The sequence below is a fragment of the Anomaloglossus baeobatrachus genome, chromosome 4 (genome assembly GCF_048569485.1).
Source record: "Anomaloglossus baeobatrachus isolate aAnoBae1 chromosome 4, aAnoBae1.hap1, whole genome shotgun sequence".
In the NCBI taxonomy this organism is placed as follows: domain Eukaryota; kingdom Metazoa; phylum Chordata; class Amphibia; order Anura; family Aromobatidae; genus Anomaloglossus; species Anomaloglossus baeobatrachus.
The window spans coordinates 440161893-440174252 of NC_134356.1; the positions used below are offsets into that span (position 1 = coordinate 440161893).

Genomic DNA, 12360 nt, shown 5'->3' on the forward strand with positions numbered 1-12360 from the left:
TGCTGGTCTTGGAGCTGTAAGGGGCGGTTTGAAACCTTCTGCTGAAGTTGCTTTGGTGGCCACAGTCTTCTTGCTGACTGCAGCAGTCTGTTGATGTGTTCCCACCGTCTGTCTCCCTTTCTCGGTGTGTTTTAGTGAGGCAGTGAGGCTAGTGTCCTGCACCTGCCCACTCCCTAGTCAGGGACTATTGTAGGGTCATTTCAGGGCTTCAAGTTCCAGCTTGGCGACAGTTGAGGATCCTGTATAGGGACTGGCAAGGAGTGCGGGGTACAGCGACAGGTAAGTGAGGCGTGACCCCTCTCTATCACCTCCCGGTAAGCTATATTCGGATTTTAAAACGCACCGCTCATTTCCCTCCCAAATTTTTGGGAGGAAAAGTGCGTCTTATAATCCGAAAGATATGGTAATTCTAAGGGTATAAAAAGAGACTTGACACTAAAAAAACAAAAAAACACTTAAGCTTCAGTCCTATAAAGATGTAAAATTGATTTGTGCAAAATTTTGGACATCTCAGTATTGATAAAAAGACTTAAAAGGACTTGGATTTCAAGCACCACTCCAGCAGTGACACCCCCCCCCCCCCCCCCACTGGAATGGTGTTTAATGTAGAAGTCCCTTGGTCTTATACTTATCTTTCATTATTTTCATCTTATTTTTGCACTGCTTCGGTCCTGCAGCTCCATCTTGTACCAGTAATTTCTGACTGTCCAGAAGTCACGTCACAAGTGCTAAATACAAGTCTGTGAGCCAGAACGAGGCTCAGTGTTATAAGAGGCCAGACCGAGAGGCCAGACCGAGAGGCCAGACCGAGAGGCCAGACAACAAAAACACGATCTGTCGCCGGAATCAGTCATCAGATGGAATGCGACGGATCCTGCGCCCATATGCTTCCATTATAACAACGGACGCCGACTGTTCCGTCGCCGTACGCTTTTCCTACGCAGACAAAAAACGTAGGTTCCGTTTTTTACAAAAACGACAGATTGTAACTGATGGCAAAAAACTGATGTGTGAAAGGGGCCTAAGACAGAAGGCTGGGGACTTAGATGTAAAGCACAGCACCACTCCGGCGGTGGAGAAGAGGGGGGGGGGGGAACCAAAACACCACACACACCAAAATCACGGAGTGGTGCTTTAATCCTTTTTTATTTTAATTCATACAAATATAATTAAATTACATTAGTCTTGCAGCCAAAGGTCTAGCAAATCTCAAAAGTCCGAAACGCAATTTTTTTTAATTTTATTTAAAAGGAACAAATATTGCACGAGTTCCAAGTGTCCTGGGTTATCACGTTCTTGTAATAAAGTCTGCTCCTAGGCGGTTAAAGGTGTTTTTCCAATGGAGGACCAACAATGACGCCTTATCAAACAATATTCAACTACGGTATTAGAGAGTGGAGGGGTGAGACTGTCGACCGGTAGAGTGTGGGGGGAGGGGAAGGGGAGGGGGTATGTGTGAGGACTACCCTCACAATTTGTTATGTTTATGAAAGTTTTAAAATGCAATAAAAATGTATCTGATTTAAAAAAAAAAAAAACAATATTCAACTATAAAACATGGTGCCAAAATATTGTCATTTATTTTCTTTGCAAACATAAACCATCCACATAGCTATCCCCCTGCTCAGTTACAAAAAAGGAAAACAGACAAAAAAATCCTGTTTGCACAAATGATTGCCAGGAAAATAAAATTACAATGCACAAGGCTCCTATGCGATCCTAGAGAGGCTAAATAATAGGATCTAGAACACAAAGAGGAAAGGTCACAGCTTTGAAGTGCAAGTTAATGTCCAGTTATATGTTCAGGATGCAGCTAATTCTACATCGTAAAGATATCAAAGGCAATAAAGGTTCTTCCATTAAACTGAATACAAATAACAGTGCAGTGGGACTAGTCCTGCCCAGTTTGCACATGACGCGAGAGGGGTGCAATGTTAGGAATAAGGAGGTGGAATTCACATGTCCAGTAATCATCAGTTTCAAACTGAAGAAAAGCTAATACATTTTTAAAGGGCATCTGTTCACATTGACTTTAAAAGATTTACCAAGTGGACCAGGCTGTCATCAGTTTCTCTAGCCAGACAACACAGTTTGGGTTACAAATTAAGTAGTCACCTTTGTAATGATACCTCCCGCAAAGGTGCTGTTTCCATCGAGGTCGCCACTGGGTCTCCCAGGGCTCACATGGCATTATTAAGCCACATGAGTCCTGTAGCTAAAACAGCAGTCGTTACTGGGCCGCTGTGCACTCACTTCCAGAGGTTGAATGTTGGACAAGCAAAAGAAGCAGCACAGCAGCCCAATAGAAGCCACTGATTGGCTGTAAAGCTCAAATGGCGCAAATAATTCCACGACAGTGCCGATCTTGATGAAACAGCAGCACAAATTCTAATCCTATAACACTCCCTTCATTATGATCATGCAGTTTAAACAGGCTGCCGATCAACTGACAGAAGCAAAGACACTACTCGTTTGTCAGGTGAATCTTTTGGCCTGCATAGAAGATTATAGTTCTCGGCAGCACAGTCATGTGAATACAAGACGTTCACTGCCGAGTACATGGCAGCCTACAACGACTGACCAATCTATTACTGATCAGTCTGCCAGTGTGAACAGGCTATTAGAACAAACACTTACCAATCTGACATCTTAAAGGGAACCTATCACCAGGAGTTTGCCTTATAAACTGCGGCCCCACCAGTGAGCCCTTATATACAGCATTCTACATCGTATACATTCTAGAATGCTGTGTCTAAGTGCCCTGGCTGCTCTGTATAACGTAGAAAAGACCTTTATTATACTCACCTAGGGGGCAGTGGGGTCCGATGGGCGTCGCTGCTCTAATGTCCGGAGCCTCCTCTCTTTAGTCCATCGCCGTCCTCCTTCTCAGCTTCATGTGGATAACGCATCCTGCTTCATCCACACAGAGGCCTCAATGGCGCTCTTGCACATGAACACTTTGACCTTCCCTGCTGAGGGTAGGTCAAAGTATTGTAGTGTGCATGCGCTTTTTGTCTTTGACCTTTCCTGGCGCCTGCGCATTACAGTACTTTGCCCCAGCAGACTGTGTGGGTGATGTAGGACGCATCATCCAAACAGAGCTGGGAAACAGGACGGCGAAGGAAGGATAACATGAGGCACCAGACCCGAGAGCAGCGACGGCCATTGGACCCGACGGCCCCGCAGGTGAGTATAATAAAGGTGAAGTTTTTTACATTATACAGAGCGGCCTGGGCTCCTATACAGCATTCTAGAATACTGTATATATAACTCTGTGAACACATTGCTTTTTTGCTGCTTTTTTTCATGCTTTTTTCCTTGCAGATTTTAATCAAGACTGGAAGGAAAAACGCAACCTAGCAAAGTCTATGAGAATCCTGACTTGCTGTGCACACGCTGCCTCATTTTCCTTGCAGATTTTGTTGCAGAAAAAAGCAGCAGCATGTCAATTCTTTCAGCGATTTTTCCTGTGTCTGATATAATCCACTGCAGTGCTTGATCACTACAGTGGATTATTTCTGTCAGCACTGACACTTCACTTCACACACCATGCATACAGCATGGTCTGTGAGGCTCTCCGTAGCTCGGTAACTCGGGATTGTCATGGTGACGGCCCAAGGTTGCCATGGCATCGATCAGGTCCCTGTGATCACATTACAGGGACCATTTCACCAGGGAGAGGTAAGCGATCCCTCTTCCTGTGATCACATTGATCGCAGCGTTCAGGGGGTTAAACTACCAAGAGCAGCACAGGCACTGCTCCAGGCAGAGAGAGCTGGGTTCCAGATGTATCTGCGGTGATCGCAGGGGTACACCGACTGAAATCTGCAACGTGTGCACATAGCCTGAGGACTTACTGGTGGTGGCCACAACTTATAAAGGGAAAATCCTGGTGACAGGATCTCTTTAAAGGGAACCTGTCACCACTTTTTTGGCATATAAGCTGCGGCCACCACCACCGGGCTCTTATATACAGCATTCTAACATGCTGTATATAAGAGCCCAGGTCAGGTGTATAACATAAAAAACACTTTATAATACTTACCTAATGGTCACTAGGTTGGCCATATTGGAGTCTCTGTTCTCCGGTGCCGGCGCCTCCTCTTTCGGCCATCTTTGTCCTCCTTATTCTCTAGCTGCGGTGCATGACGCATCCGATGTCATCCACACTTGCCAGCATTCAGATCCTGAGCAGGGCAGATCGAACTATTGTAGTGCGCCTGCGCAGGATCGGCGAGTGTGTATGACATAGGATGTGTCATGCATAGAGGAGTCAGAAGGAGGACGAAGATGGCCGAAAGAGGAGCCGCCGACACCGTAGAACGGAGATGCAGATATGGCCAACCGAGCAACCATTAGTTAAGTATTGTAAAGTGTTTTTTATGTTCTCACAGCGGCCTGGGCTCTTATATACACCATGTTAGAATGCTGTATATAAGAGCCCGGTGGTGGTGGCCACAGCTTATAGGCCAAAAAATGTGGCGACAGGTTCCCTTTAACACCACAAAAGCGTTAAATATAAACGCACCCATATTCTTAGCATCACTCACAGAACGTAGCGCTGCAGAGGAACGTCTCCTGTGTATGGCCCAGTCTCTTCTCGCTAACAAATATCTTAAATTTTACTTGCACTTTTTGGAATCGCAGTCAAAAGGAAGAGAAAAATAACAAAAGGAAACCTAGAGAGGTTAGAACGTACCATATCTGAAGCTTGATCTTTTTTCCATCTAATTCTATTGTGCGAATTTTAAAATCGATGCCTGAAAAAGAGAAAACCAGAAATCATAACCACATTTATTACCCAAGCAGTGTAACAAGGAGATTCAGATCTATTTTAGCTATATACCCAGTCTATAAATATCTGGCTGTATATCTCATCATATTATGTGCACACGAGCCAGCTTCTTTATTTCGGGCAGGAAGTGGCCTGTGTGCGTCATGGTTTGTACAGAAAGTCAAGAGACCACTTCCCGCAGTTCCTGCACAGCCCCGCTCTAATCCAACTCCCACCAGCCTAGGATTCATCACGAAACTAAAAGTTCATATCGAGCAGCACAAAGGCCTCATAATGCCAGAGATCAGTCATTATCATTGTGAAGGTGGCAAAAGCAGAGAAACGGAACTGGAGTACCATTTCTTTCTGTAAATAGTTTTGTTTTTTAGCTTTTCAAAAATTTGACTATTAATTATAATGACCGGTTGGAAACGGTTCCAGCAGCTTTAGTCAGGAAGTGCTCTGCTCTCCAGTTATGAAACCTCTAAGGTCACCCATGGTCAGCACAGCGGGTAGTTTCCAGCTCATACAATGACTTTTACTGATAGAAACCTGACTTTACTGAAATAACACCAAATTACATCTGTTCACACATTTGGCAAACAATGAATGCTTTATTCACAGATTCCACATAGACCCTGGAGAGAAATCATGGGTCTGGAGACCATAGGCTGAAGCCTCCATACACACCAGATCATGGAGCCTGACAGAGCTTCTCGTAGAGAACATGCCAACACTCGGCCAAGGTGAGCCTTCCTGTGTATGAGGGAAGTCAGGAGGGATGGTAGTCAGCCGAACTACTGGCTACTGTGTATAACCATTCATTTAAAGGGAACCTGTCAGGTCCCTTATGCGTTACAACCTACAAGCAGGAGCATGTGTGGCCTAGAAACCCCTTGCTACCCATCCCTGTGTTGTAATATCGTGCCATATGATTTTATAAAAAAAACGTTTTATAACTTACGTGTTCCCTATGTAAATGAGCAGAGGGTCTAGTCCCCTGGGTGTCACTTCGCTCCGTGGGCATTTGCATGCTTTCCGTGGCATCACGCCCCTGTGGGCGTGATACCATGGATTTACATGAGCTACGTCAATGTTAACTCTTTGAGATCCCGCGCGGGCACACTTGCCATTCCTGCAGCCTTCTTATCCGGGTGCTTGCTTCTCGGATTCAGACGCGCACTGCACATGCTGAGAAGACTCCTGCGGTTCCAACCATGCGCAGAGCGCGTCTGAAGCAAAGAAGCAAACACCCTGATAACAAGGCTGCGGGAATGGTAAGTGTGCACACGGAGCAACAGGGACGTTGCTCATGTAAATCCATGGTATCACGCGCCACAGGGGCGTGATACCACAGAAAGCATGCAAACACCCACGGGGCGAAGCGATGCCCAGGGGACAAAACCCTCTGCTCATTTACATAGGGAACACGTAAGTTATAAAAAAAAATATTTTAAAATTCATATTACACAATATTACAACACAGGGATGGGTAGGAAGGGGTTTCTAGGCCACACATCACCCTGCTTGTAGGTTAGAACACATATGGGACCTGACAGGTTCCTTTTAACCCCTTTACCTCTCAGCCTGTTTTCACCTTGCTGACCAGGCCAAATTTTACAATTCTGACCAGTGTCACTTTATGAGGTAATAACTACGGAAAGCGTCAACGGATCTCAGAGATTGGGACTTTTTTCGTCACACATTGTACTTCATGTTAGCGGTAGGTTTTGGTCGATCTGATTTGTGTTTAGTTTTGAAATAATCAAAAATTTTACAAATTTGAAAAAGTCTCTATTTTCGAACTTTGAATTTTTATGCCCTTTAACGATCGTTATATCACACAAATCGTTAATATTTGCCACATGTCTACTTTACATCACCACAATTTTTTAAAATATTTTTGTTGTTAGGAAGTTTAAATCATCAACTTCTTATTTTTTCTATAAAACAGACACACCAATTTTTTTTTTTATTTTTTTTTTTTTTTAAAGAGTACAGTACAAGAATGTTAGACCTGACTATCTGAAAGCAATCTGGAATGTTACACTATTGGGCGGTGAAGAAAAAACAATTACATTTTTACCAGTAAAATGTTGGTTTAGCCTCAGATTTCCAATTATCACAAGGGGAATAGGTAAAATAATGTGTTACACAATTTCTCCTAAAAGTGGCAATACCCCACATGTGACTTTACAGTACTCTTTGCCCACATGGTAGGGCTCGGAAAGGAAGGAGAGTCTGACTTCTGGAACACAGATTTTCCTTCAATAGTATTGCAGACTATTTGCAGAACCCCTAACTGCCAGAACAGCAGAAACCCCATCAAGTGACCACATATTGGAAATAACGCCTCCACTGGGAATTCATCTATGGATGTAGTGAGATGATTTTGTCACTAGAAAACACCCATGGTGCCAAACACAGTGAATTTTGCAGATTTAAATATTGCACAAAAGCCCTTGCTGTGCCCAGTACATTGTAGTGCCTGTACATTGGGCCCAAAAAGTGCTTCTGAATACCAGCTCCCCGTATATTAAACAGGCTCTCCTCACTACAACAATGCCAAACATGTGGACATTAAAGGGAATCGGTCACCAGGTTTTTGCAACCTAATCTGAGAGGAGCATAACATAAGGGCAGAGATCCTGATTCCAGCAGTTTTTAATTTAGTAAGCTGCTTAGTGTAATTTTGATAAAATCACTGTTTAATCAGCAGTAGATCCTCAGAGGACTACTAGGAATGCTGCTGGTAGTCCAGCATATTCATGAGCTCTGTATAACTGCTAGATCTGCAGAAGAGAAAACATTGCTTTTATCAAAATGACAGCAATCAGCTCAGTAAGTGACACATCGCTGGAATCAGGGTCTCTGTCTCCACATTATGCCGCTCTCAGATGAGGTAGCAAAAACCTGGTGATTGATTCCCTTTAAGTGTGGTTTAGACATATTGTGGTCTTTTGAAGGGAGGGTGTGGATTTGGTGGTGCAGATTTTGCTGGGTCTCTTTTTTTGGGGTGTAGCATAGTGCTTTTCCAGAGCCTGTGCTACCAGTACCATGCAAGCCCCATATATTTCCGTTAACAGATGACAGACCCGAGTGGGGACTTGTTTATTTGATAAACGCCATTTGTGGCAATTTAGGGTACAGAACATTTTGAATCAGTTCACATTTATCCTGTGCTCTACGCTAAGCACCTACATTAGGGTTTCCATCTAAATTTCTGAAATAAGTGATTTAGGTGAAGTCCTGGCTGGGTGAAGGGGTTAAATGAAGGGTCATAACGCCATCTTATTGAAGACGCTGTCCTCCTGCTTCGGACTTCTCAGAGGCTGGTGCTGCAGTGTTGATGAGAAGAGAGGATGTGATGGCGCATGCGCTGCCCATGACCCGAGCATCTGAGGAGTCCGAAGCAGGAGGACAGCGTTTTCAATAAGATAGCACCGGAGATAGCGCTATACGCAGGCACTAATTTCAACGCCATCTTAGTGAAGAGTTTCTGAAATACTTCTACATGCTACTGCGAGCGGGCACCGGACATAAATGCAATGGCAGCGACTGAAAAAGAAAAGTCCAGGCACGCATACAGGGACGGAATAATAATGCAAGACCCGACCCACATAGTCCTGCCCAGATGCACACGCCACTCAATCATTAGTGCATTACTGGAACTTTGATTACAAAGATCTCTGTAATCAAGCATCCAATCTCTCAACTAAAGGTACGATTGGATTCAGCATCCTAGCGTCAGTATGGCACTGGCTTTACTTTATGTATCAAAATCCTGCTGGTTGGTTCCCTTTAAAAGGCAATCTGTCAGCAGATTTTTGCTATGTAATCTAAAGCCACCATGCTGCAAGGCTTAAAACAAAATTCAGGGATGCCCGATTTGCCAAAGTCCAATCTGTTTATTTGATTTGTTTGTTTTTAGGCAGCAGGACTTATAATGCTCAGACAATGTCACAGGCAGGACAGTCCAGCACACCCTTTCCTCTGTCAATGCACAATCTCTTTTGAGAGCCTGGTGTGGTCAGCTCTCAGGTCAGCTAAATCTATAAATTACGATAGTGTCAGCGGCGGCAACCAGTAAGCCAAGTGATACATTGTTGCATTCAGGAACTCTTTGCCTACATCATGCTGCTCTCGGATGAGGTAGCAAAAACCTGCTGACGGATTCCCTTTAATGGGTGATGAGTAGTGTTGAGCGGACGCGGATCCGCACGGTTTGAGCGCCCGATCCGGGTCCGACCAGTACCCGGGATTCGGGGTGCACGATCCGGAGGTTTTTTTTTTTCTTCTCTCTCTCTCTCGTCCCGGATCCCGCTCCCCATCGCCGCGGATTCCGGATCGGATCCGGACTTTGGCGGCAACCCCATCCTAATCCGCCGGGCCCGGATTATGACCAATCTTCTCAACTCTAGTGATGAGACTCTTTACTTTTACTGTGTCATTGTTGAAAGTGTCTGATGATCTACATAAGGTTGGGGAGCAATGCCTTTGTGGTAGAACGCAGTTTGTGTCGCCCACAGGCTGCAATTTTTATTTTTATTTTTTAACAGATAGCTCCACATAGAATAGCATAGTCAGAGACACTAATCAATACCAAAAAATATAATAAAATTTAAAAAAAAATGTGGTCTGTCAGGTGTATACAGTTGTATGGAAGTTTTTACATATCAGTCTTTGGGCTATGTAACATTACTAGACAGTCATGATGCTAAAAAAAAAAAATAAAAAAAATTAAATATAAGGCGTTTATCACTATAAGGACTCTGCACTGCCCATGTCACATCATCGAGCGGCTCTACATCTCAAAGTCCAGTACTTTTGGCCTCCACATAAGAACGTCCCTAGAGATAAGCTATGTCTGCAGCACATCAATCGCCTACAGTAAATAACACGAGACTGCTGCAAGGTTCCTAGATGAGCAACTTCTTTACTGCAGCCAGCAAGGAGTTAAACCCAAGTATTCACAAGAAATCCTGTAATGAGGGAAATCTTGAAGGCTTCAAGAGGTGGGAGCTGAGGGCGAGAGGAAGGTGACAGGGCGGAAAATGATGAGGCTCTACAAGGACATGTGTGGAAGCCCCCGAGATATAATGTAGTGCAAAGAGCAAGTAAAGCCCCAATACACAGAAACCAGAAGTACCTGTACCCTAGCACATCAATCTGCACAAAAATCGCATCCCTAGTAAAGGACACAAGTGTGGCACCTCTCCTTCAGATATATGGGAATATATTGATTATTAGTATTTCTAGTGTGTTCTGCGTACATAGGAAATAGATCGCTAGCTCAGGAGAGCAGCTTGGCAGCTCCTGTGTACTGCATAGGAGTGGGTGTAAATGCAGTGTTACCATGGAGGAAGAGCTCAAATCCAGCCACCGTGAGTCATCACCGCTCTCAGACACACACCCCGGTGCCACACATGTAAATCAGAGCAAGGTTAGCACAAGCCATGGCACACAGGAAGGCTCAATGGAACTAGTGCCTAATATGAACATACATTCATGCAGTATGTGCTTTAGCACCAGACATTAACTCAATTCTCCATTGGAGTGTAACTAAAAGTCATCAGTAGCCTACAAAGCTGCCCGATGTCCCACACAACAGGTGGGATCTTTTCCCGTCCACCTGTTAGGCTGGAATCACACTTGTACGTGTAAAATCGGTGCAAGTCTCATGCTAGAAAGAAGCATGAGCTCTGTTCACGTTATGATCAGTGTGCAATGCAACTGCACTGCGATCCTGGGATTTTTCTCATGATTGCAGTGCGTGTGCAATGCGTGTTTGATGCGTATGGGATCCGTTTTTACTATGTCATCTGCCATTCAGCTCTGCTACATTGCCGCACACAGCAGACAAAGACAGAGCCATGTAGCAGAGCTGAATGGCCGCTGACAGCAGACACAGACAGAGCCGCACGATCAGAATGAAGACGGATGAACTTCACCCGACTTCATTGTCATCCCGCGGCTCTGTCTGTGTGTCATGGCCTGATTTGCGGTCCCCTGAGTGACTGAAGTGATCTGCGCTATCAGCGGTGCCGTCACTGAGGTTACTCGCGGCCACAGCAGAGGTCCTCCACCTGAGATCTGTGGCCGCGGGTAACCTGAGTGACGTCATCGCTGATAGCGCAACTAACTTCAGTCGCTGCGGGGAGCTCACAGAGAGCGATATAAAGTGGTGAAAGAGGGTGGTTTTTTTTTTGTGATTCATTTCAAATAAAAGGATTTTTGGTGTATGTCTTAATGTTCTTTATCTTACAGGTTAATCATGGAAGGTATCTTGGGGAGACACCTGCCATGATTAATCTAGGACTCAGTGGCAGCTATGAGCTGCTGCCATTAACTCCTTATTACTTCGATTGCCACCGCAACAGGGTAAATCGGGATGGCCGGGACAGTCCCGGGACTGTCGCATCTAATGGATGCGGCAATTCCAGGCGGCTGCTGGCTGATATTGGTAGGGTGGGGGGCTTCCCATAACGTGGGGCTCCCTATCCTGACAATACCAGCCTCCTGCCATATGGCTTTACCCTGGCTGCTATCAAAATTGAGGGAAGATAGGGAGACCTCACTCATTTGAAGTGTTTTCTGCAACATGCGATAAATGTATTGAAAAAAACGGATGTCACTAGGATTGTGTGTGCGCTGTCCGTGTGACATCCGTTTTTTTCACGCACCCATTGACTTTCATTGGAGTGACTCGCGCGAGAAACTCTCCAAAACGCAGCTTGCTGTGATTTTATTCTCAATCCGATTTGGACTGAGAAAAAAATAGCAGATGGGAGCTGCCTCATTGATTAACATTGGTCCGAGTGCAATGCGAGATTTTCTTGCATTGCACTCGTGCGAGATAATCGCAAGTGAGAAGCCGGCCTTAGAGCGAAACTCACAGCATAGCTTGTGTAGATCAGAATTACTCATAAGTCACCAAATAGAGTGAAAGCTCCAATCCCAAAATATTAGGCGTTGACCTTCCAGCAAAAATCGCTCTGAGAAAGTAGTAGGTTGAAGGGATTTTAGATGATATATAACGTATGTGCTTTATAGGCGAGACATACACTAGACGGGTGAAAAAATTAGGACACCTGCTCGTTACTAGCACGGGAGATTTTAGAACATCTCAAAGGTATAAATATGGAGTTCATCTTCATTTTGTAGCCCAAACATCCTGAAGAGCCTTAATGTTGAATGAGATGGCCTGTGACATTTTTCCGATCTAGTCCATCACAATGGTATCTGGTGGCAGTGATGTCAATGCTCAGTGCAGCCAGCCAAGTTCTTCTAACCCAAACTCACTCGCCCACCCATGCCTTTATGGACCTTGCTTCATGCAATGGGGAACAGAAAAGGCACTTCCTAAACACTTCCCCAAAAACCCAAAACTGGAAGCATATGAATTGTCTAAAATTTCTTGGTATGCTGAAGTATTAAAATTTTCCTGGACTAGAAAGGGGCGTAGACGAAACATGTAAAACAATCCCTCTTCATCCAGCTACATAGCTGGCACATTCTCCTAGCATTAGTCAAACCCATATGCCTCCATCAGACCACCAAAGAGAAAAGTGTCATTTGATGCTCGA

At 44.7% G+C, this 12360-nt stretch overlaps 1 protein-coding gene across 1 annotated transcript in view; it reads right to left on the reverse strand.

Moving 5' to 3' along the window:
* RAB8B (RAB8B, member RAS oncogene family) overlaps positions 1 to 12360 on the reverse strand; it is a 64266-nt gene that overhangs the window by 36007 nt on the left and 15899 nt on the right. Inside the window, exon 2 of the mRNA XM_075345513.1 lies at positions 4700 to 4760. Coding sequence (XP_075201628.1) covers positions 4700 to 4760 — 61 coding nt within the window. The remainder of the gene's footprint in view (positions 1 to 4699; positions 4761 to 12360) is intronic.